General features: G+C 40.8%; 1 protein-coding gene across 5 annotated transcripts in view; it reads right to left on the bottom strand.

Moving 5' to 3' along the window:
- Positions 1 to 26,419, bottom strand: part of osbp2b (oxysterol binding protein 2b) — a 331,588-nt gene that overhangs the window by 253,183 nt on the left and 51,986 nt on the right. For all 5 annotated transcript variants that reach the window (XM_072587169.1, XM_072587170.1, XM_072587171.1 and 2 more), the window contains one exon: positions 19,315 to 19,523. In XM_072587169.1, coding sequence (XP_072443270.1) covers positions 19,315 to 19,523 — 209 coding nt within the window. The remainder of the gene's footprint in view (positions 1 to 19,314; positions 19,524 to 26,419) is intronic.

Raw genomic sequence — 26,419 nt, 5'->3', positions numbered from 1 at the left:
ACTTTAACAGGCCCTCGCTGGTTAAACTGCAGAGGATCACAGCGCTTTGGTCTACACTGAATTCCATGCTCACACAGACAACCAAGAGAGCTTACTTATGTAAGTCAAAGGCTGTTTGGGCATGGGGATAAGCTGGGCAAGTACCTAGCATTCCTTGCCAGGAAAAGGAGTGCCCCCTAAACCATTACTTCAGTCAGAGAGGACAATGGAAATTTGACCTATGATTGTAAAAGGATTTCGGAAATTTTACTCTGAATTATGTGAGAGTGGGCGGGTTAGGATGGAGTCCTTTTTTAAGAATTTGGGCCTTCTGGCAGTGAGCTCTGAACAAGAGTCTTTCCTCAATGCCCATTGTCAGAGCAAGAGGTCCAGGAGGCTGTGAGACAGCTCCAGACTGGCAAGCTGTCAGGTCCTGACTGGCTTCCCAGTGAGTTCTATAAGGAACCTATAAGTATATTGTCAGGGCTGAGGTTTAGTATGTTTAATGACACACACAGTCGTGGCCTCCTCCACCATCTCAAAGAAAGGCGAACGTCTGCCTCATACTTAAAAAGGGAACGCCCTGGAGGATTGTGCTTTCAATAGACCCATTTCACTCCTGAATGTTGACTTCAAAATTCTATCCAAGACTCTGGTATTAAGGCTAGAAACTGCACTGCCCTCTATCATTAAGGAGGACCAGATGGGTTCACAAAAGGTCACAGATCAATGGATAATGTCAGGAGATTATTTAACATGATCCAAGTTTGTCAACTGCAATTGATGCAGTGATTGGTGATCTCCTTAGATGCAGAAAAGGCATTTGACAGGGTCGAGTGACCATATCGTTTTCATACGCTGAAGCGGTTTGGCCAGGGAGTGATCTTCATCAGGTGGGTGGAGGCTTTGAATAGTGATCCTCTTGTTGCGGTCCTCACCAATGGTGTACAGTCAAGCAATTTTAATGTTTGTAGGGGCAGTTGACAGTGCTGTTCCTTGGCACCATTGCTCTTCACATTGGTGATCGAACCGCTGGCAGAGGCAATATGCAGGGATCCCAATATAACTGCTCCAGAAGTGGGGATGAAGTCATATAAGGTCACACTGTAATGTGGATGATGTTCTTGTCTTCTTATCAAATCCAACAGTCTCAGTGCCACACCTGATACAATGCATCAACTCATTTGGTGGCTTCTCAGATTATAACATCAATTTTGCAAAATCAGAGGCCATGCCCATGGGTGGTCTCCAGAGAGTGCCTGATCCTGAGGGTGGATCTCGGTTCCCCTTTAGATAGTCACAGGAGGGCTTTCTCTACTTCGGCATATTTATTACTCCCATTTTTGATCAGCTATTTAAAGTCAATTTTGCCCATTTATTTGTGGATGGGAGGCGCTTCCGATCTCTTGGTTAGATCAGATAGCCCTCAATAAAATGAACATTCTGCCTTGTTTGTTGTTTCCTATTCGAATGCTTCCTTCACTTTTTACTAAGCAAATATTTAGAAGACAGAACGGCTGGTTCAGTTCTTTTATCTGGTATAGCAAGTGAATTGACTAAAGTGAATTATTAAATTGACTAAAGTGCAGTTAGCGTAGAGACTGGGAGGAGTGGGCTTCCCAGATATCAGAAACTATCAGTTAAGCTCAATGCTGTCTTACGTGAATGATTGTGCCCAGGGGGACCCTCACTCACTTTGATTGGACATCAAAGCATCTCAGGCGAGATGCCTCCTTATTAGCCTGCTGTTCTTTGACAAAATGAGAACAGTTAAGGAATATTGCATAGCCCAATAGTCATCAATACTGTCAAGGTATGGAGGGCAATGCGTCAGGGTGAAGGCAATTTTGGAGGAGAAAGTGAGGACTGCAGATGCTGGAGATCAGAGCTGAAAATGTGTTGCTAGAAAAGCGCAGCAGGTCAGGCAGCATCAAGGAGCAGGAGAATCAACGTTTCGGGCATAAGCCCTTCTTCAGGAATTCCTGAAGAAGGGCTTATGCTCGAAACGTCAATTCTCCTGCTCCTTGGATGCTGCCTGACCTGCTGCGCTTTTCCAGCAACACATTTTCAGCTCTGAAGGCAATATTGCTAAAACATCTTTTTTGACACCCATAGTTAGTATGCTAGGCTCTCAGCCGGGGATGACGGACTCTGTGTTTAAACTATGGGCAGCTAGGGGCGTGTCTTGCCTGGGTGATTTATTTGAAGGGGAAGTGCTGACGTCTTTTGATCAGTCGGCTCAGAAATACTAATTGCCTCTTTCGTTTCTTTCAAATTTGAAATCTTATACAAAAAGAGACCACACTTCGAACTGATCCTAATAGGTCTGACATCGAGAAGAGGGTGTTGAGTGCTGAGGGTACATTATCTGTTAGTAACGCTTATCATCTATTGGGCGAGGGTCCCCCGGACGAGACTGAATGGCTCTGTAAGGTATAGGAGAGGAAGTTGGATGTGGAGATCTCGTCTGAAATATGGGAGGATACCTGGGAAAATGCAAGAAAGATCTCGATTTGCAACAGGACCAAAGCCTTGCAATTGAAGATTCTCCACAGAATCCATCTGGCCCGAGACTGTCTTACCAAATTTAAAGTGGGAGCATCTCCAATGTATCCTAAATGTAAAGTGAGGGAGGAGGCAGACTTACTCATGGTCTTTGGTCTTGCCACAGACTGTGGGCATACTGGAGCGCTGTGGTAGGCGAGATAAAGAAAGCCTTGGGGACGGAGGTGGAGATGGACCCAGTATCTCTTCCACTTAGCTTTCTTAATTCTCTTTCATTAGATGCACACACACAAAAAAAAAGGCTTTTCAGTATCCTCACATTTTGTGCCAGAAAGAACATTTTGTTAGGGTAGGTGTTGGAAAATCCCCCGGGGCTGGCATAAGCTAGTCGTGGAGCACATCCCCTTGGACTCTCTGATGAGTATGGTACATCATGAAACTGAGAATTCCTATAAGATGTGGCGGCCCTTTTTGGGCTATTTGCGTACAGATTTGTCCACCATACTAATAAGAGCCTTTTTATAGCCATGGCAATTCAAGCAATGGGTTTGGTATCCAGAGGGGTAGAACTACGAACCTATGAATATGTATAAACTTATTCACTCGATGATCAAGGTCTATTGCTTTGTTTTGTTGAGCTGTGTTACAGTTGTTATCATTATAATTATTGTTAACGTTAGTTATTAGTTAGTATTTATTTATATAATTAGCAGTTTTGTTTTTTAATAGTGGTTTGAATTGTTTGCTTTTGTATTTGTTGTAATATTCAAAAGAAAAAAAAAATTCTTCTTTTTAAATAAAAACATATTTTTAAAAAAGTCTCAAATTGCAATCCAGACTTTAAGGCACTGGCAGATAGTGTGTCACAGGTGTCAAAATGAGACTTGCTGAGTAAAAGAAAAAAAAGAAAAATCATACATACTTGGTTTTAGATTTATACAGCATTAGAAATGAAATGTTCTATATTTTCTTAGCAGTAGATCCTGGGTTACACAAATTCAAGTTTTAAAAGTTTGGAGATTATAGTTTGAATGGACTGTAGTTACAGTGTTGATTCTTAATTTTCTATTTGCTGACATTAAAAATGAGCTACTCAAAACGAAGCACAAAGTCAATAATGCGAATGAAGGCAGATGGTACACCATATTTATTTTTAGCAACATTGAATCACTTGGGTACTCTGTCCTGCTAAGGGCAATCTAGTCAAGCATCTAAGGCACAGCATAGCTGTGACATTGTCCTGGATGCTCTTCTGACAATATGTGATTATAACAGATGACAGCTTTCCCTGAGAGAGAATGTATCAGCAGTTCTGGATCAGTTATGGAGCAAGATTGCAATAACAGACCGAATGGAAAATATTGTAATAACAGGCTTACAAATCACTCCAGGGACAGAGAAATAGAAAACGGGGCTTGCCATTCAACTCTTGAATCTTCTGCAACATTCAATAAGACTGTGATGGATCATATCCTCAACTTCATTAATTCGCCTTTGCTCTGTGTCTTGCAAAGCTCTTACTAAACAAAAATCTATCAATGTTATAGAGTCATAGACACGTAGAGCACGGAAGCAGACCCTTCAGTCCAACTCATCCATGCTGACCAGATATCCTAAATTAATCTAGTCCAACTTGTCAGCATTTGGCCCATATCCCTCTAAACCCTTCCTATTCATATACCATTCCACATACCTTTTAAAATGTTGTAATTGTACCAGCCTCCACCACTTCACTCATTCCATTCACACACCATCCTCTGCGTGAAAAAGTTGCCCCTTAGGTCCCTTTTATATTTTCCCCTCTCACCCTGAACCTACACCCTCTAGTTCTGGACTGCCCCACCACAGATTAACGATTTTATCCAAAAATAAATTACGCTTTTGACTGACTTCTCCAGATCTGATATAGAGAAGAGGGTGCTGCATGCCAAGAGCACTCTCAGTGAGTACTCTCAATCATCTGTTGGGGAGATTGGTCCCTCAGATGATATGGAGTGACTATATGAGGTTTGGGGGAAGAGAGTTAGGAGTTGAGATCTCTTCTGAGGCATGGGAGGATATCTGTAAGAATGTGAAAAAGAATTTGATTTGTAACAAGACCCATGCCATGCAATTGAAGATTCTTCATAGGGTCCATCTGGCCCAGATTGTCTATCAAACTTTAAGGTGGGTGTACCTTCAATGTGTCTCTCGTGTAAAATAAATACTGGTACTCTCACTGATTGTCTGTGGTCCTGCCACAGGCTTTGTATGTACTGGAGTGCTGTGGCAGGAGTAACAGAGAGGGTCGTGGGGACAGAAGTGAAGATGGACTCTCTTCTCCTGGGTCTGCCCAGTTTATCTTCTTTAAGATACACATGGGAGAAAACTTTTTAATATTCTTAATTTTTATGCGAGGAAAAACATTTTGATGTGCTGGATGTCTGAAAACCCCCTGGGTCTGTCGGGCTGGCATAAGCTAATCATGGACCATATTCTCCTGGACTTTCTCACAAATATGGTGCACCAAAAAACAGAAATTTTTTATAACATATGGGCTGAAGGCTGCTGTTAACTTTGTATCCTCAACCTTTGTGAGACAGAAAATTCAATACTTAAACCCCCACTTGTGAAAAACAATGCTTCCTGAATAAACACCAGTTTTAATTTTAAGATTACATCACATTGCAATTGAACTTTTGCACCAGATGAAAGTTTTCCTTTATCTCTTCCATTGAACCCTTTTATAGTTTTAATATCTGGATTAGAATATTCATGAATCTTCCCCAGTTAAGGAAAATGAACCATGTTTATTTAACCTTGCCTCATAATTTAATTTTACAAGCCCTGGTATCCATCTGCTAAAGCTGCATTTCACATCCTTCAAGGCCAATGTATCCTTTCTGAGGTGTGATGTCTAGAACTGAATAAAGAGCTTCAGAAATGGTCTGAACAAATCTCTATAGCACTAAGGCATGATTTGCTTCCTTTTGGGTTTCATGTCCATTGACTTAAAGATCACTATTCCATCGCTTTCTTCATGGTCGTTTACATCCATCTATTAGCTTTTAATAATTTGAGAACAGACTCGTAAAGCTCTTTCATTTCTCCATCATCATTTTCATGTGCCTCAAACAAAAAAAGACAAAGAACCATCTCCATTTTATGACTGGAAAATGAATGTACAACACTTGATATTGTTGCATTGAAGTTGAGAGTTTGTCCAACCCCAACTCTGGACTTGGTTCAAAGATGGATTGAGGTGTACAATTATTAGCCAAAGCTTGGATGCTCATAACAAATGGAGGCAGAGGGTGGATTTGGACCAGAAAGTTCCCAAATCACCCTGGAAAATTCACATCATGAGGAAAGTTGCTCCTGCAAATGGAATGGAATTAAATAGTGAGGAGCTGCTTCTTCAATCATAGGGTATTTCTCTCCCAGTTTTGCTGCTGATAGGCTCAGCAAACCTAGGAGGCAACAGCAAGTGAATGGCGGAGCAGAAAGCTTTCAGCAAAGTCAGTACTGGAAATGTTGGAGTCACTGGGGGAAGCTGAGGTCTTGGAGGTTAAAAGCTGTGGGATGGGGCAAGGGAAAGGATGTGGAGGACTGCCGATAGTCACTATTGGCCAGGATTTGGGGCCTACTGCTGAAGCAGGAAGGGCCTTTTGCTAGATCTGGGAGTTCTGTCCACTGGGTCACAGATTGGTTATTAGCTGGAGGAGGGAGAAGTGAGCATGGGGCAAGGAGGAACAGTCCTTCAGGGTTTTGGATGAAGGAGGTAGTTTCATAGAAACAGGTACAAAGGTGGAGGCTGCAAAAGGTACGATGGGGAAGAATGCGGTTGTAGCAAGGGAGAAGGGGAGGAGGGTGCAGAGGGGGTTGATGGGAGAGGGAGGTTGTAAAAATGTCTGGGGTTGAGGTGGCTGAAGGAGGGTTATACTGGGAAAGGAAGATCACAAAAGAGTCAGAACAGTTTTAAACTGATTAATCAACAAAGAAGTGTTGAGCGAACTGGGATCCAATAAAATGTTGAATCACTGAAGTAATGAATTCCTTGCAAATCCCTAGATTAGAGCTATAAGTTCAGGAGCTACTAAACTTGGAAAAAAATGTGGTGATTCATATCTGACCATTACCAAAATTAAATCTCAGATTGAGGTCTAGCAGTGGGGTAGAGTAAATAGGATTGTAATTACTTGGTTAAAGTGCTCCAGTTTTGATTACATATAATTGACTTGCAATAACTATGAACTCATAGTCTGTGGAAGATGTTCTTAGGGTGATAGCTTTCCAAGTGTAGAAGTGTGGGTCTGTTATCTTCTGCCATTTTAAATTCTGCAGTGTCCAGCAAATTACCGCTTTCCTTGTGTGTTATGGCTTTAAAATTTAATGGAGAGTTGAATACATTGGTGAATTATTCTAATTTTGTTTGTGTGAGAGCCCAAATAACCCATCTGTCAGCACAAATACAGAAGATACTGTTCCTATGCGACAGTACTACTAATAAATGAGCTAGCCAGAATGAAATGTGGTCTCTGAAAAAGATCAAAGAGTAGCCAGGGAAAATCTCAGTTGGTGTCTGCGAGAAAGAATGGTTATTTTGACCACTGACATTTTTTAAACATGCTATAGGTTGGTAATTTCTAGAAGAAATTGCAGTAGAGACCCACTCACAAAAATATACAGCTGTAGGTGAACTAACAGTTGAATTTTATATTAATAATACACAGGAAAAGCTCTTGGCCATTCAGCAACTCAAGCCTGTCATATCATTTTATTAAATCAAGGTTGATCTGTAACTTAAATGAAACAAAAAACTGGGATTGCTGGAGATCTGAAACAATCAAAAATAGAAATTGCTGAAAAACACAGTAGGTCTGGCAACATCTGTGGGGAGGAAACACAGATTAGGGCAGCATGGTGGCTCAGTGGTTAGCACTGCTGCCTCACAGCACCAGGGTCCCAGGTTCGATTCCAACGTTGGGCAACTGTCTGTGTGGAGTTTGCACATTCTCCCAGTGTCTGCGTGGGTTTCCTCCCACAGTCTAAAGATGTGCAGGTCAGGTGAATTGGCCATGCTAAATTGCCCATAGTGTTAGGTGCATTAGTTAGTGGGACTGGGTGGGTTACTCTTCGGAGGATCGGTGTGGACTTGTTGGGCCGAAGGGCCGGTTTCTACACTGTAGAAAATCTAATTAAAAAAAACATTTTGGGTCCTGTGATCTTTCTTCAGAAATTCCCTCAGTGTGCTCCTCATGATAACATCTGCCCACTTACACTACCAACTGTATTGTATCATCTGCAAACTTGGAATTTGGTATACAGGATATAATTTTAAAGTCGCCAGTTTTGTCTTAACAAATGCTTTCTATCACCCTTAAACAGCCCATCGCTGTTACAGAAGTTATGCTCCCTTGTTATGGACTCATCCAACTGTACTGATGGCAGACTTCCCTACATCAGCATAAATTTCTGGACAGGCATCCCTGCCATCTTCACTTAGCTGGACAATCGTGCTTTACCTCGTACGAGGCTGGACTTCCATCCATCTCAAGGACGACCCCCTATGACAATGAAGCTACCAACCAATTAAAGGCCAGATGTTCTGTACATCACCAACACCAAGCAGGAATGGTGGCTACTACTAGTGTTGCATGTAGGTCAAGGAGACACTGTTCAGCAATGAACCCAGGCTTTTAAATCAGTCGGAGATGTTTCCTGGGGCAAGCCTGACAGACCCTAGCAGGTTGTGTGGGAGGCAAGTCGCGCAGGTGATGGGGACATACCCTTAAGATAGAGGGACTAAGAAGGGTGAGTCTCCACTTTCAGTGACCATCAGTCCCCAAGGATAATACTATTACACTATATGTTGGGTATAAGCCTCTCCCAAAGCCTAATATATGAGGGCGATGGTGGGATGAAGCCTATACTTCGCATTAATTACCTACTAAGAGCCTCAGTTGGGTCACAGGCAGCTAACCCACCCAATGTCTCCCCTACCACTTGTTAAGATAGTGGTCAGGACAGATGGACTGGCAGTGTGTATGCTGCTGCTGGCACACTGCTCTAATTCACAGGTTTAGCCATCTGTTTTCCTACTTATGGATGGCTTGCAAGGTTTGGTTCTCTATTTAATTCTCTATTCGGATTTCAACGGAATGGAAGTAATTTGACCTCACAAATCTAGCTCTCTAAATTTCAAAATTCAGAGCATCTGAAAGGATGATGCTGGCAACTTCCTAAAACCTGAGATAAGTTTATTTAAGTAAACCAAAAGGATGAACTTGGAGGCCATTCAGCTATTTTATCAATCTGCTGCAGCACTCAACATCCTTCCCCAATCGCCTGTGACACATGCTAAGCATGACTGCAAAGTTCTCCAAGGACAGTTCTCTTTTTCCCATTCCTTTGGTCTCCTCCTGCTTCACACACTCCTGTTTGGAAATAAAAGACTAAAAATTATTATTGCCTTGAAAATTTCTGTCCAGTCTATGCTGTACTGAAGACCTCTAGTGTCCAAAATGCTACGCTGCACAAAGCAATACAGCCCCAGATCCTTATTAAATGTCAGACGATCCTGTAACCAATCTGCAGTGTGGGCAAAATTAAAATAGAAGTTTGGAAAACTGCAGACCATAGGGTTAAAAGGACTGGTGGTAGCATGTTTATGAAATTAGCAAAGGAACAAAACACAGAAAATAGTAGTGAACAATATTTTTTGGATCGGGGAAAAAAAAGCATCATCTCTAAAAGTTGGTCTTCAGGCCACTGGTATTTTTCATATACGCTAGTGACTTTGAAATTACACCCTGTATACCAAATTCAAAGTTTGCAAATGGTACAATACTTAGAAAAGTAGTAACAATGTCTGCCTGCCTCATTGTTTGTGAGGAGCAGACAGAATTCAGTGCAGAACAACCTGAAAAACAGACGAGAGGGGAAGAGGAATGAATGGATAATAACACAGTCATGTACTGTGGAAAGCACAAATGGAGACAGTGGAATGAAGAGTGTGTCAATCAGCTAAGCAGTGCAGAGAAGGGTTAGCAAAGGAGGGACAGTAGATACTGCTCCTGTCTAAAGGTACTAGGTTAGCAAAACCTAGAAGGATAAGGAAATGTGGGAACTTCAAGACATTATGAAGCAAAAGGGAGATGCAGTGGCATAGTGGCAATGTCGCTGGATTAGTAATCCAAAACCCCAGGTTAATGATCTGAGAGCATGGGCTCGAAGCCTATTATGGCAGAATTCATTAAAAATCTGGAGTAGAAAACTAGCCCAGTGGTGACCATGATTTGTTGTAAAAGTCCATCTGGTTCACTACTGCCGTCTGCAATCATTACCTGGTCTGACCCACACGTAACTCCAGACCCACAACAACTTGACTAACTCTTAACTGAAAGATGGGCAATAAATATTGGGCCTAGCTTAGCAATGCCACATTCAACGTACAAATTAGAAAATAAAGATCGATCAACTGGTGTCCTCACCAGCAAATCGCAGATCAAGAATGGGTGATTCCACTCCACAAGCTCCTGCCTAATCAAACTGGCCTCAGCAGGAAGCAATGTTGGCTGCCGCTAATGCACCAGAGACCCAGGATTGGTGAGGAACTGAGTCCTCAGCTGAATGAAGGCAGAGTGGTGCTCAAACTCCATGGCATGGGCAGAGGGATGGTTTGTCCCTGAATTGGACTTGCTGACAATAAGGGCACCCCTTTATGCCCCAATACTCAAGACTTGCTTTTCAGGCTTTCTTGGCTGTGTACAAGCAGTGGGATGGGCTCTTCAGTGAGCATCAATCGCTTACTTAAAACCCTCAACCTGGCAGTGGACAGGGAGGTTTTGCCATCCTGGACTTAATTAGGGTAGAGGTAAAGGTAGCCGAGTTCCCACCAAAATGAGTGTCCCTGGTACCTCTGCCTCCAATCTCACTTTGAGAAATGGTATTAATTTCCACCCAAACCTTTTAGATTATTTTTCTTTATTTAAGCAATCTCAGTCTGGAGAGAGCTGTGTAAAGCTAAAAAGGTGTGCAAAAACTAGCCTGGGAATACAACAACAACCAACAAATGTAAAACACAAGACTAATTGGGAATTGCTTTTGCCAGTCCGCAGTTTTTGTCTAATTGACTCAGTATTTATTTCTAAAGTAATACTATCGCCTTGAAATCTACCTTTTATAACACCAGAAACTGTCAAAGAATAGCACAGCTTAGGAATAGACCCTTTGGCCCACCTTTCTAAACTAAAAACCTTCTGCTTCTATAAAGTCTGTATCCCTCTGTTTTCTACCTATTCACATATCTGTCAAGGTGCCTCTTACATGTTGCTAATGTATTCATTTCCACCACTTCCTCTGGCAGCACATTCTAGGCACTTACAACCCTCTGTACAAAAAAAAACTTGCCTCTCACATCTCCTTTAAACTTACCCCCTTTTACCTTAAACTTATGTCCCCTTTTGACAATTCTACCCTGGGAAAGAGACCCCAACTATTCATTTCATTGTATCCACGCCCCTCAATTTTGTAAACTTCTATCAGGTCTCTCCGCTTACTTCGACATTCAAGTGAAAACAAACCAAGTTTGTCTCATAACTAATACCAGGCACATCCTGGTAAACCATTCCTGTGCCCTCTCCAAAGCCTCCACATCTTTCTGGTAGTATGTAACCAAAACTGTACACAATATTCCAAATATGGCCTAAGTTCTATACAACTGGAACATAATTTGCCAATTTTTATACTCTCTGCCCTGACCAATGAAGGTATGCATACTATGTAGTTTCTTCACCACCTTATGTCTATGTTGATGCTACAAATGGGTCTGCCATTTACTTTATGATTCCCTCCTGCATTAGATCTTCCAAATGGATTACCCTACATTTGTCTGGATCAAACTCCATCTGCTATTTCTCCACCCAAATCTCCAGCCTATCTATATCCTGCTGTATTGTCTACCAATCCTTCTCACTATCTGCAGCTCCTCCAATCTTTGTGTCATCTGAAAATTACCTAAATCTTTCTCAAAATTATTTAAATACATTACAAACAACAGGCGTCCCAGCATCTATTCCTACAGAACACCACTGGTCACAGACCTTAACTCGGAAAAGCACTCTTCTTCTGCTACTTTGTCTTCTGTGATAAACCCAGTTTTGCAATCTTACCAGCTCATCGTGGATCCCATGTGACTTCACCTTTTGTATCAGACTGCCATAAAAGGACCTGCCCTCAATCACCCTGCCCTCAATCATTTTTGTCACTTCCTTAAAAAATGCAATCAAGTTTGTGAGACATGACAGCACAAAGTCATACTGTCGACTACCAACAGTTCCATATTTTTCCAAATGTGAGTAAATCCTAGTCCTCCTATTCTCCTCCAATAAATTTCCCTACCATTGACATAAAACTCTGGCCTCAAATTTCCTGGATTATCTGTTGCCTTCTTAAATAAAGGAAAAACATTGGCTATTCTCCAGTCCTCTGGGACCTCTCCTGTGACTAAAGACACATTGCATCTACCTATTCCTGCCCTATGGAACTCATTTCTTCCTACCTCGATTTGAGTTTTTATCCCGTTGTCCAATTCCTTCCCACTTACATCCACTATTCTTCTGAATTACTAGTTCATAGGCTCCAGCAGCCTCCTCTTCACTATGGACATGTAATCCCTTTACAAATCCACCCCCTATCAAGGTAGTCTCAGGAGGTCTTTGATTCTACCTGGAAAAATGGCCTAAATATCATTTCCACAGTTACCTGGACTCTGCATCCTCACACCCTGCCTCCATTCCATTCTCCCAGTTTCTCCATTAGCATCTGTTCTGCTAATGCCACTTTCCACAGGGGGCTTCAGAAATGTCCACCTTTTTCCTCAACCAAGGCTTGCCCACCACCGTGGTTAACAGCAGTGTTTGACCCATTTCCTGCACTTCTGTCCTCATCTCTTCTTTTGTTTACCACTAATCTTTGCAGCAGTGTATGTTTTTCCTTTGCTATCGTTACCTTCCCTGGAAAATTAGGGTTGGCTTCCCAGAATCCTTCTTCATCCCATTCTTCTCTAAGGCACAATCACCCCAGCCATGATAACTTTTGAGGTCAAGCTCTTTTTACCATTCACTGTTATTTCTTTCACCAAAACACCACTCTGACAACCTCTTGCAGCTGCATGTGCACCACATGTTTCAGTCCTCCACATGTCCGTGTGCCTGGCTCTACCCACCACAAAACTCACCAGATGTATCCCTTAAACCAACCAGTCCAAACACCCTAGACAGACAAAAACCTGAATGTCTGTCTATAATCAGCTGTTAATTGCCAATTCTCACAATTAATTGTACAAAATTGGTTAATTGTACAAACTTTTGGCAGGTTAAACACAGATAATCCACTGAGCCACACATTGCTTTATGTTACCAAGTGGCTGTCTAAAACAGATGCTCCACTATACACCTCTGATAGAAAGACCCTCAGTTATGCTTTGGCATCAAACATATATTGGCTGACAGTTTTGCAGTCAGATATTATCCATACCTCAGAATAGATATGATCAGCTTACAATGGCTACTTCGTTTAATTCAGCAGCCCCATTCTATTTTGATGAAACAGGGTGGATTTACATGAAAAAGGCAGTCAATTGCTACTTGAATGCCCAACAAAAGCCACGATAAGGTAAAAATTATATTCCTATTTTTAAATCTTGTTTCTACAACTGTAATTAGTCTTAAAAAGGACTTAATTGTTGAGCACGTGGGGAAGACCTCCAGTTAAGAATGGTGTCAGAGAAATACAATTTTGTTCTTATTTTGGGTAATTTCTTACAAAATATAAATTAGATTTTTTTCAAATGGATAGCTTTGTGGGTTTTCAGGGAATGTTGGCCTTTATTTCAAAGGGAATGAAATGTTAAAAATGGGGAGGTCTGCTAAAACTGTACAAGACAATAGTCATATCACAGCTGGAATAAGCCAAGCAATTTTGTTCGCCTTATCTCAGAGAAGATATACTGACATTGGAGGCAGTCCAGAGAAGGGTCACAGATGTGGTGGAACTGTGTGACAAGGAACGGTTGAGTAGGTTGGGTCTGTGCTCGTTGGAGTTTAGAAGAATGTGAATTGAAACACAAAAGTTTTTTAAGGGACTGACAGAGTATATGTGGAAAGATTATTCCTCCTTATGGGAGTGTCTTGGACCAGAGGGCATAACTTCGGAGTAAAGGGGTTGTCCAGTTAGGACAGAGATGAAAAGGAATTTATTTTCTGAGAATAGTGATTAGGTGGAAATCCTTATTGCAGAGGGCTGTAGAGATTGGATCATTAAATTGCAGCATTTAAAAAGCAAGGATGGGTATACGAATAGGAAGGGGTTTAGAGGGATATGGGCAAATTGCTGGCAAATGAGACTAGATTAGGTTAGGATATTTGGTCAGCATGGACGAGTTGGACTGAAGGATCTGTTTCAATGCTGTATATCTCTATGATTCTAAGGCTGAGAGAGACACATTTTTAATCAGTAAGGAAATCAAGGGTTATGGGGAAAAGGCAGTAGAGTGGAGGATCATCAGATCAGCCATGATCTCATTGAATGGTCAAGCACACTCAATGGGCTGAATAGCCTATTTCTACCCACATGTCTAATGGCGTTATGGTGTTTTTTCTCTCTCCCAAGTGCAGTTGCTTCTGGAGTCTGTGTTTCACATTTAAAAAGATAATCTTGCTCTTTTGAAAGCTGTGGAACAAAAAAAAAACCCTGGTTCCAGCAACCATTGTAAACTTATTGCTGGTACTGGATCTCACCAAACACAGAGTAAACTGTTAAGAAGAAGCTTAAATGATAACCATAAGACGATAAGACATGGGAGTGGAAGTAAGGCCATTCGGCCCATTGAGTCCACTCCGCCATTCAATCATGGCTGATGGGCATTTCAACTCCACTTACCCGCATTCTCCCCGTAGTCCTTAATTCCTCGAGACAACAAGAATCTATCAATCTCTGCCTTGAAGATATTTAGCGTCCCGGCCTCCACTGCACTCTGCGGCAATGAATTCCACAGGCCCACCACTCTCTGGCTGAAGAAATGTCTCCATATTTCTGTTCTGAATTTACCCCCTCTAATTCTAAGGCTGTGTCCACGGGTCCTAGTCTCCTCACCTAACGGAAACAATTTCCTAGCGTCCACCCTTTCCAAGCCATGTATTATCTTGTACGTCTCTATTAAGTCTCCCCTTAATCTTCTAAACTCCAATGGATACAATCCCAGGATCCTCAGCCGTTCCTCATATGTTAGACCTACCATTCCAGGGATCATCCGTGTGAATCTCCGCTGGACACATTCCAGTGCCAGTATGTCCTTCCTGAGGTGTGGGGACCAAAACTGGACACAGTACTCCAAATGGGGCCTAACCAGAGCTTTATAAAGTCTCAGTAGCACAATGGTGCTTTTATATTCCAACCCTCTTGAGATAAGTGACAACATTGCATTCGCTTTCTTAATCACAGACTCAACCTGTATGTTGACCTTTACAGAATCCTCGACTAGCACTCCCTGATCCCTTTGTACTTTGGCTTTATTAATTTTCTCACCGTTTAGAAAGTAGTCTGTGCTTTTATTCTTTTTGCCAAAGTGCAAGACCTCGCATTTGTTCACATTGAATTCCAGCCATTTCCTGGACCACTCTCCCAAACTGTCAAGATCCTTCTGCAGCCTCCCCACTTCCTCAGTACTACCTGCCTGTCCACCTAACTTCGTATCATCTGCAAACATCGCTAGAATGCCCCCAGTCCCTTCATCCAGATCATTAATATATAATGCGAACAACTGTGGCCCCAACACTGAACCCTGCAGGACACCGTACATCATCGGCTGCCATTCTGAAAAAGAACCTTTTATCCCAACTCTCTGCCTTCTGTCAGACAGCCAATCCTCAATCCATCCCAGTAGCTCACCTCGAACACCATGGGCCCTCACCTTGCTCAACAGCCTCCCGTGTGGCACCTTATCAAAGGCCTTTTGGAAGTCTAGATAGACCACATCCACTGGGTTTCCCTGGTCTAACCTACTTGTCACCTCTTCAAAGAATACAAATAGGTTTGTCAGGCATGTCCTCCCCTTACTAAATCCATGTTGACTTGTTCTAATCAGACTCTGCTCTTCTTAGAATTTAGAAACTTCATCCTTAATGATGGATTCCAGAATTTTACCAACAACCGAGGTTAGGCTAATTGGCCTATAATTTTCCATCTTTTGTCTTGTTAACATTAAAATTGTTCCTTAAAGATACAAAATCAATACTCTCAACCTTCCCAAACCTCTTCATTTCAATGCATGAACAAATACCCATACAGCTCCACTGTGCTTGACCTGTTTGCCCTCATGCAGGGGTATCTGCCTATTGCAACAACAGATTGATATTTACAATAATATGTTGTGTAGGATTCTTGCCTGAAACATGAACCAATTTCAAATAGATTGACTTTAAAAAAAAAGATATATCCTAGATAACCTGTCAACTTGAAGCTTTCTGGACCTGATCAATCGTGGAGCTGGAGAAAGCTCAGCAGGTCAGGATGAAAAGTTCCAACCTGAAACGTTGGCTCCCCACTCCTCTGATGTTGCTTGACCCGCTGTGCTTTTTCCAGCTCCAACTTTAACAATTCTGACTTTCCAGCATCTGCAGTTCTTGCTATCTCCAAGTACCTGATCAATTAGTCATTAGCAATCCAAAATTACTATTCAGGAATTTACCTTTCCCTGGACCAACATCCCTTCTCAGTCAATACCATCAAAAAAAAATCAATTGTTCATTCATCTCATTATTATTTGTGGGCTCTTTCTCTGCAGAAATTGCCAGAAGATTTGGCTCATATGGAACTTATTTCATTTCTTACATTGGATGTGAAACAGCTTCCGAAAGGCCTGATGTGGATAGGTGGCAGTTTGCGTGTATGTTCTCTCTTTCCAGCTCTATACACTTACTAGTATCCATGCATGCTCATGTGACCCTCCAAGTCATAATGTAACCTAACCACAGGCAATATTACTCTTTAATTGTTTATGCTTCCTGTGCATTACTGTCTCCTGATATCAAACAAGGAATGTTTGCTATAGCAAGCAGACCTACTGTGCCATGACAGTTTGGTGTGAATACAGTTTGTGTTCTAATAAAAATTCATACATTACAAACATACACCAAACCAAAAGAAAACTGTGCATAAATGTACATACACACATATATAAAATACATGTGTACATTTTTTGTGTATATATATCTACACACATATATAATAAGTGTCAAGCAAACATAGAGCAGAATGAACTCTCAAAATATTTATTTAACAATGCAAACTCAAGGAAAATGAAACAGAACAAAATTAAACACATGAATGACAATGAAGCACAGATTAATAGTCAAACAAAATGTACAAGAATAAAGCTGGAAAGAATAGTTTACAATACATAGGATCACACAATGAGCACATTTAACAACCTAGTACATAAAGAGAGCTGACTGTACACACTGGTTATAATCACCTATCTCCATTAGCCTCTACAATAAAGGATACAAAGCAACGCTGTTGTGCTATTTCTAGATGCCAATCATCATTTAGCATCCTACAATCAATCAGTCATTTATAAGTCAATTTGTTTATTTTTCATTTTCCTAGAAATGTGACAGCTTTTCTTGATGTGTACTTGCAATTTTTTTATGATTATCATTTTTATTTATATAAATCAAAGTTAACCAGTTACAAAGACCTTGTATCTCAGTATTACTTTAAGTGAATACAAATGATGTGTGAAATCTAAGTTGAGCATAAATTGCAGCATCCACTCTTCAAGGCTGCTACCTTATGAAAAGTAAACTGAACTTCTTTTTAAAGTGACCATCCTTCCCAGATGGATCCTTAACTAATTAATATCATAGAACCTAACACTGGGTTATTGTTATTTTATTTGTTCAAAATTAGGAGTTATTACTCAGCAGCAAAGTAGCACCATCTGGAGGTATCCTCAAATCATGGCAAGCTAGAGAATACTGGGGCACTGTTTCGAATCATTGTGCTCTAAATTTTTTAAAAAACTAAACCATCAACAAACATTTGACGTTCTTTCCCTAACATTATTACTGGCTAAATATATGTATTTCCATAACTTTTTTACGCTGAGAGGCCAAATTGATGGAACAAGAATTTCTAGTACAGGAGAAGTTTTGCAGGTTGGTAGCACCAGAGTCCAGATCCAATCAAGTGCAAAGCTTCTGATATACCTATGTCATCAAAGGATATTCAGCAAATAAAGAAGTATTTCATTCCTACTACACTATCATTTTCCTGTAACAACTTACAGCACATTTTTGATATTGTAATGTGACTGGCCATTAAGAGAGCCTATGTATATTCTGAGATAGCAATGAATTCTCAGGGTCAAAACTACCATCATAGCTTAAAATAATAGAAACAGGAGTTACTTGCAATGTCCAACAGCAAAGCTTTATTGCTGTCATTTTAATGCATTGGCTGCAAGTCAAAGTGTAGTCATTGTTTCCCTAAACTACATTCAAAGCGCTGGGCCACATACAAAGAAGAAATCAGAAGAAATCAATGACAAACTAGACACAGGTCAGATAACACATTACCATTTTAAAATTTAAATGCTGGCTTTGCTGATAACATAAACCTTAAATAATACATCACTTCCTTAAGATCTAGAAATGGGGGAAAAATTGAAGTATTTTTCAAAATATTGGATTGTTGGTGATTAGTTGACATATTTCAAGATACCACTCAAATTTTGAATTGTACCATCCAAAATTTCCTTATCTTCATCTCACGTATCCTCCTTTCTTTCGTACAATTCCAATAACTATTGAACCAGTGCCCATCCTCATTATCCAGAAAAATGCACTACAAATATGTAGATAGTGCTCTGATTTGGATAATCAGGTCAGTTTGCGCTCCAACCTCAGTCTGCAGCAGGTAACTGTAGAGTCACCTAATGTCACTTGGGCTGAGACTTGCCAACTCGACACAGATTAAACTTGAGACCCTTTACAAACTGACCACACTGCTTCCTTCATTATTCTCTACATATCGACTCAGATTTTGTGGTCAGTGGTGAAGCAACTGTTCCACATTCTATACACAATACAACAATTAATTTATATTGCCAAACACAGCTCACCTGCTGACAAGAGGGCAGTACACTCCTAGCAACCGTTGCTCAAAGTCAATGCTCATTTTCACATACTCTTGTTTGAAATGGTCACTCTCCGTTTACCAACCTCTGCCCTCTGCCTTTAGTTCAAATTCAGTTTACAAGGCAGGAAAATTCCTGCTTCAACTATTTAAACTCAAATGTACAGATTCAGTAAGCGATGCTATCATTCTCCGACCACAATATTAAATCCAGGTCCAGATTCATATTGGGCATGAATCAAAGCATTCACAAACCTTCACTCCTTTAATAGGACTTCCAGTTCACACGCACACACTCATGAAAACAAATTCTCTGAGTAACACATCACTTCACTTTACTGTAAAATTCTCAGTCAATAACCAGTAATCGTCTGTCAAAGACTATTGTGGAAGCATCACCACCAAAAGAATAAGATGATCTCACAGAGTGCTACGTTCCAAGATCACCGAGGGGTACACAATAAATTATACTTTTCCAGTGTTGCCTACATTTAAACTGAATAAAACCATTTCATTTGGCCACAATACTATTTTTCTTCATTCCATCACATTCCTTATTAATGGTTCTCGGCTCCTCTGATGCCAAATGTCAAAATAACAATTATAATGTAAAACATGATAACATGTTAAGCAGTGCTCCACAAATGCTACCTGACTGATTGTTCATCATCCGAATAGCTTTGGATTTGGCCAGTTCAAGTGCTGTCACCCAGTGTTGCCGCTCCACCTCAGAGCTTGCTTTCAGGTGGTATGTGCGTCCACTATCTGACAGCACAAAGGTGCAGGAGTCCTCAATGTCGATGTGGGTGGTTGCCAAGTTAATCGTTCCTCTGCACGTGTGCCCCATCTCTGCCTGGGTCCTGGAACAATATAAGTAAATATGGCACAGTGAATAATCTTACCAATGTTGCATGTGTGTCTAATCACTGATCATAACCTCCTTCAGGCATTCAAATATCCAGTAGCTCACTTATAACTGGCAGAATATATTGCAGAAACTTATTGATTCTTATGAAGGAAGCTTCATTACCTATGTTGTTCTACAAAATTGTCTTTGACTTTCTCATGACTCACACAGGGTAGCAATTCACAGGTTCAAGGCTCCTTCTCATACCGCCCTAATCGGTTTACTCTTCACAGGCAGCAAAAGCAAACTTCAAGTTCCCAATTCTGCTGGCCCTCATTCAATGCGCAAACAAACATTTTCTAGCATAACAAAATGAAGAGAAACAAAAGCCATATATGAACCAGGACTGCTAAAGAAAATAACATCATACCTAATACCATTTCACCCAACTCAGCTTAAAAAAAAATTGTTCGAACCAGAGACCAGATTGATTGCCAATTTCTTTTTAAATCAGTACAAGCAAAGGTATTAAAAGAACTACATAAAATAAGTGACAATTTATGTTTTATATAGAAAATTATGATTACTGATATAATTTGGTAAAATTTATTACATTACCAGCTCATTATTAAACTCTTGGAGCGGCAGCCACTTGCAGTGCTAGTGAAGCAGCTGTGTATGGGGTTCTGCACACTTCAAACAAACATCATCTGGACGTCAGCAGCAAACCAGCAGCCGGCCCTGGGACCATTATCCAACTGAGCTTCAAAGGTATTACCACAACAAAGGAAAATTGGGACCCAAGTTTGATGAGTTTGCAAAGCGCATGCAGAACTGATAAATTGGTCACATGACACCACACACTGAGGAAGCACAAGATTTTAAACTGCTTAGAGAGGGATTTATTTGCCTTCAAGAGTTCACTGGTGATACAAATGCAAGATAAATTTTTTATGCTTTTGCAGTGCCAACTACCGTGACCTGAATGTTAATACTGCATTGACATGGCTGTGTCAACCAATGAGTTGAAGGCAAGCAGAGAAAGGTTTCTGAAATTATGAAAATACAGGTCCATTCTGCCATAACATGACAGTTGCATTCCTCTGCAACCTCGTGCAATAGAAAATTGCATTATTGAATCATTATTGAAAATCACACCGTAGAAGATCAGTAAAAGAAAACCGCCATACCCATTGAGCAGAACGTTTCCGTTATCCAAACAAAATCTACAATTTGTCAATTGCGTTACAGGCAATTCACGCTGAAGAAATGCATGTTATAGCAGAATGACCCATAGTAAAAAAATAAGAATTCCCAAAATCATAATCCAGAACTGTAGCAAGGCCTGCTGATAAAAGCAAGATAATTTCTCCAGCAAAATGTTTCAAGAGGGAAGTATTCATATAATACAAGTTATATCTGTAAAATCCACCACTGAACACAGTGACTGATAGGAGGATTTCCCAATTGCATCCATTTAAACCTGGATTACGGCATCAATATATGCAGCTGAATATTAGTGAAACTTCTTGTTTTTGAATAAAGCACAAATGTCTCAAATTATGACATTCTTCTAAAGTATCACACAGTATTGCTTCACCTTAATGTGGATTAGAATCTCCTGCTGCACAACAACTTTGCCAAAGCTACTCAGTAACTGGTCAGTGTAATTTTCAAAAGGTACCATAGGAGCTTAGACGTAGTGATCTGTACATTAAAAAAAATTCTTTACTGTTGAGAAATTCCCATCGGCTCCTAACACAATAGCTCATGAAGAGGAACTTAGCAATGGAGACACTTCCTACTTCTAAGAGACTGAGAGTCAAGTCTAAAACGAATGTCAGTGTTAATTAAACAAACAAAAACTGCAATTTTGAAACAGTAATCATGCTTAGGATGCTATGGATAATCCTACAACAATGGGCTGAAGATAAAAGTCTCAGAGCACAAGTCATATATTACCTTTCCCAATAGTTTCATTGCAGTGGTAACAATGTAAATGTTGCAGCTGTTTTGCAAAGAATGGGTGGCAGCCACTAACTATTTCAAGATGATCAGTCACCAGCTGCTCTGCATTAGGATTATAACTGTACAAACTACTGTCTACTTAACAACCACCTAGAAACAGAGGTGGAGATGGAAGCTAACTAGTTACTTTGTGACCTTATTAAATATCAGGCAGTAATATGATATACAACATTCAATTATATCAGTCTCATGTGAACCACAACTGAGGTACAATCACTTGGATAATGATCACCTCAAGCATTCCTGAACTTTTAAGGCCTTTGTATATCCATTAAGTAATGGTCAAAGTAATCCAATATGATGACAATTCTTCAGTGTGCACAGGAGCTTTGCTGATCGTGCATCAGCTCAGATACCCACACTTCAAGTTTTCATCTCTGACTTGCACTTTGCAATATAGCAAAAACAGATGGTGCATTCAGGGACAGCAGGGGCAAGTCCTTGTGCAGGACAGGAGAAAGTTCAAGCTTTGCTCAACTTGGTGGCAATGTTGTGCTCCAGGGTACCATCAATGAGTAGAATATATCCTGAACAGCAGCACAGAAGGTGATGCATTGATAGACTTTTCAGTTGCGCAATGCAGGTTCCATAAAGATTGGAGAAGCACAAGCATAATGTGGTGCCACTGTTTAAGAAGGGTGGTAAGGACAAGCCAAGGAACTATAGACCAGTGAGCCTGACGTCGGTGGTGGGCATGTTGTTGGAGGGAATCCTGAGGGACAGGATGTACATGTATTTGGAAAGACAAGGACAGATTAAGGGATAGTCAACATGGTTGTGTGTGTGGGAAATCATATCTCACAAACTTGATTAAGTTTTTTGAAGAGGTAACAAAGAGGATTGATGAGGGCAGAGTGGTACATGTGATCTATATGGACTTCAGTAAGATGTTTGACAAGGATTCCCATGGGACACTGATTAGCAAGGTTAGATCTCACAGAATACAGGGAGAACTAGCCATTTGGATACAGAACTAGCTCAAAAGGTAGAAGACAGAGGGTGGTGGGGGAGGGTTGTTTTTCAGACTGGAGGCCTGTGACCAATGGAGGGCCACAAGGACCGGTGCTGGTTCCTCTACTTTTGTCATTTAAACAAATGATTTGGATGCGAGCATAAGAGATATGATTAGTAAGTTTGCAGATGACACCAAAATTGGAGGTGTGGTGGACAGTGAAGAAGGTTACCTCGGATTACAACAGGATCTTGATCAGGTGGGCCAATGGCTGAGAAGTGGCAGATCGAGTTTAATTCAGATAAATGCGAGGTGGTTGGGATATCTGGTCGGCATGGACAGGTTGGACCGAAGGGTCTGTTTCCATGTTGCATATCACTATGACTCTATGTGGCGTCCTTTGTGATGACGATTCTTCAACAGAAAAGTGGCCAGCTGCATGGAACATCAAACACAACCATACGAGTGCATCCGGACAATCACCAGTGGTTTGCATGCTAATGCCTTTGCAAATTGAATATGTTATACTCTAATCTTGCTTTTGCACTCCCTAATCAATTACAGAAAAGAGTTCTGAAGATTGTTGTTTCCAGTAAAGTGTGGCTAGTTAACACTTAATGAGAAAAGGAGACATGGAAGTAGGAACTTAATCTCACCTGTGGCCTCATGTGCAGCAGTGGAATGCAATGTTGGTAGTTTGGAGCCAACTACTAGATGTAATGTCAAAATCGCAGATATCAATCAACGTCAATGCCCAATACATAACAATTTTCAAACACAGATGTTCCTTCAGATTAAAATAAATTTCAGCCTTCACTGTTTTTGATGTAAAGTAGCAACCTTGATGCACACTTGGTCCAAAATGCCATGACCAGACTGAATGGACAACTAATTCAAATTAGTCCAGAAAAGTCAAAAGGTTAGGAAGCTGGAGCAATACTTGATGAAACTCACTAAACCAGTATATTTAGGATAATGATTAAGTCCTCATATGCCAACAAATGGGATAAGTAATCTGTGACACCTTCTGCTATCCAGTTACAGTTTGAATGAGTAACAGGTAAAAACTAAGGACTGCAGATGGTGGAAACCAGAGTCTAGATTAGAGTGGTGCTAGAAAAGCACAGCAGCTCAGGCAGCATCCGAGGAGCAGGAAAATCAACGTTTAGAACAAAAGCCCTTCCTGATGAAGGGCTTTTGCCCGAAACGTCAATTTTCCTGCTCCTCGGATGCTGCCTGACCTGCCGTGCTTTTCCAGCACCACTCTAATCTTGAATGAGAAACAATCCAGCAAGGTTCTAGAAATGCTATGTCTCTGTATATAGATAATAAAAGGGTCCTGTTCACTGTGTAAGAAGACCAAATAATCTCTATATCTGGACTGTCCCAGTAAGACCTCATGACATGATGGCAGTGGTTTAAAAAATAAGACACTTGCTCCTACAGCAATAGGAGTGGTACTCACCATTACCTTGAAAATGTAAAACAAAGGTGACTAGCAGGAGATATACTCCCACACAAACAGGACACCAGGTAAGTACAGACAAACCCTAACAGTGGGTAAAACACAGATGTGCTCCAGATACTGAAATGCAAAAGGTGGGGGGGGGGGAAAATGGGGAGAGGGAGGGAGGCGGCGAGGGGTCTTGGTATGCCTGCATCAAAAAGACACAGCAAATATAAACAACAGCTAAAGGCCTGCAATGCCAAATTGATCACCAGACCAAGCACCACAGGAGACTGACCACAGCATGGCTATGCTGTGCATTTGGTTTTAATCCATCTATCAACTTCACAGACCTTGCAAGGGCCCAGACAAACTGCCCAGCTGCCAAAAAGAGGGTCACAGAACTGAAACAGCACCATAGCAGAAACAGAACTGCAATAAAAGCTACCAAACACCATTTTACAGCTACTGAAAATGGCATGATGAAGCATTAGAGTCAGGAAAAGTCTTGCCCATACCCCAGAAAGCCACGATTGTAGTCATGGTGCTCCTCATTCATCAGAGATGCTGGTGTTTGGAATAGACAAGACAGAGAGAGAAATACACACTTCTGCAGCAAACTCCTGTTTATGGAGAAGTTAATGGCCAGGATAATCAATACTAATGTGCAGAAATTGCTTCCCAACAGAAGCCACCACACACACTTTATTCTGGACATAGGAACTACAATTAACGTGTTGTCAGATAACTCAGCTGTGGGAGTTTATCCTACAATCTTCATCTGTCAAATTATTCAGCCCATAAGATCTTTGGCAACAGGTCAGCTTCAGAAAACGATATGACACAAACACGAACTTCCCTATGATTGGCTATAATGCCTACTCAGAAGAAGAGCCTGCACCGTTCTCAAACTCATCCTTAAGCCAGTCACAGTTGTCAGCTAGATTGCCAGAAGTGAGTTTGAACAACAGCCCCACCGTCTCTTTACAGGCCTAAGGGGAAGTTTAATACTGTGTACAGCATCACATTCAACCAGATGTTAACTGTTTGTACACACCAGGAAGGTCTCACATCCATTAAGGATTGAGGTGAAGCTCAGGAAGCACCTTATTTCAAATGTCACATGTTACAAGCTGCTCAGCTGTGCTACTAGTCCCTAAACCAAATTGATCCTTTAGTACTGAACCCTTTCAATAAAGCAGTACAATGTAAAACACATTTAGTGACATGTGTGGAGGAGAATCTGTCTAAGCTTGCAAATAGCAGATGCTGGCAAATACTGTTGAATTAAAACTGTTAACCATATCGATAACACTTCATGGATTTATTCTTTCAATTGCCTGCTCATTGACATCACATTTGCAACAGATGATTTTTCGGCATCCAATACATTGAAAACTTGGAAGGTGTTTATGCTATGTGGACAAGACTTTCATCCACAGGTCCACTAAAACAAGTGACAATGGAAATATAGAGAATCTCGTGTTAGGTTACAGAATGCTGGGTCACTTCTAGTACCAAGTGTATCCAGACATCATCAAGTACCACTGATGGCATAATGCATTCATTAGCAAAATAGTGTCCAACTGCACCATCTGCACGACTCACAGAAGGCGCAGACAAAAATCACTTCTACCCTCCTCTTTTCCAACCTAGGCCTTGGGAATGAATTGATACTGAGCTTGGACTTCAGTGATGTTACTCATCACAGTCAACTATTATTCACAATTGATCACAGTATAGAATCTCATTAGCTGGAATGAGAAATAGTGGAATGTTGCAAGTCTGCTAAAACAACATATGTGAAAGCAATTGTGCCACAGAGTTTCATCTTCCTAATCATGCCAAATCTTGTCACCAAGACACAAAAGGGAAATTCAAGGCCTGGAGGAAGTGTAGAAGAACACCACACCTACTTGATGAAGGGCTTATGAAGAGCTGACATATTCCTGATGAAGGGCTTATGCCCAAAACATCGATTCTCCTGCTCCTTGGATACTGCCTGACCTGCTGTGCTTTTCAATCTTACCTAGCTATCCATTGTCAAATAGAGAATTAATTTAGGGCAAAGACTGGACAAATTCACATTGTTCAGCCTGTAAAAAGATGAGGGAAATGTACCATTGTGATAATGAAGTTGGTGAAACAAATGTAGAATTAATAAATCCGTGCTGAGCAAATTTTGGATGTAAATTAAAACACGTTTCCCTACACCGTATGGTCTTTAACTTTCTGACTAGTCTGCTACATGGGAATTTATCAAATGTCTTACTGTGATCTATGTAGTGGATATCCACAGCACCAACGTCATCAATTCCCCTTGTTACTTACTCAGAAAAAAATACAAAATACAAAGTAACTAAGTCAATATTTCTGTCTCAGGTACTTAAATGTATTGTGTATATAATTCTCATTAATACAATAGAGACCAGCAGTGTGGTAGGGAACAACATTTACTAAATGTGTGAGGATGGCACAGCCA

The sequence above is a fragment of the Chiloscyllium punctatum genome, chromosome 17 (genome assembly GCF_047496795.1).
Source record: "Chiloscyllium punctatum isolate Juve2018m chromosome 17, sChiPun1.3, whole genome shotgun sequence".
Lineage (NCBI taxonomy): Eukaryota > Metazoa > Chordata > Chondrichthyes > Orectolobiformes > Hemiscylliidae > Chiloscyllium > Chiloscyllium punctatum.
The sequence above is the reverse complement of the archived record's forward strand: the minus strand, read 5'-3'. Positions and strand labels throughout refer to the sequence as shown.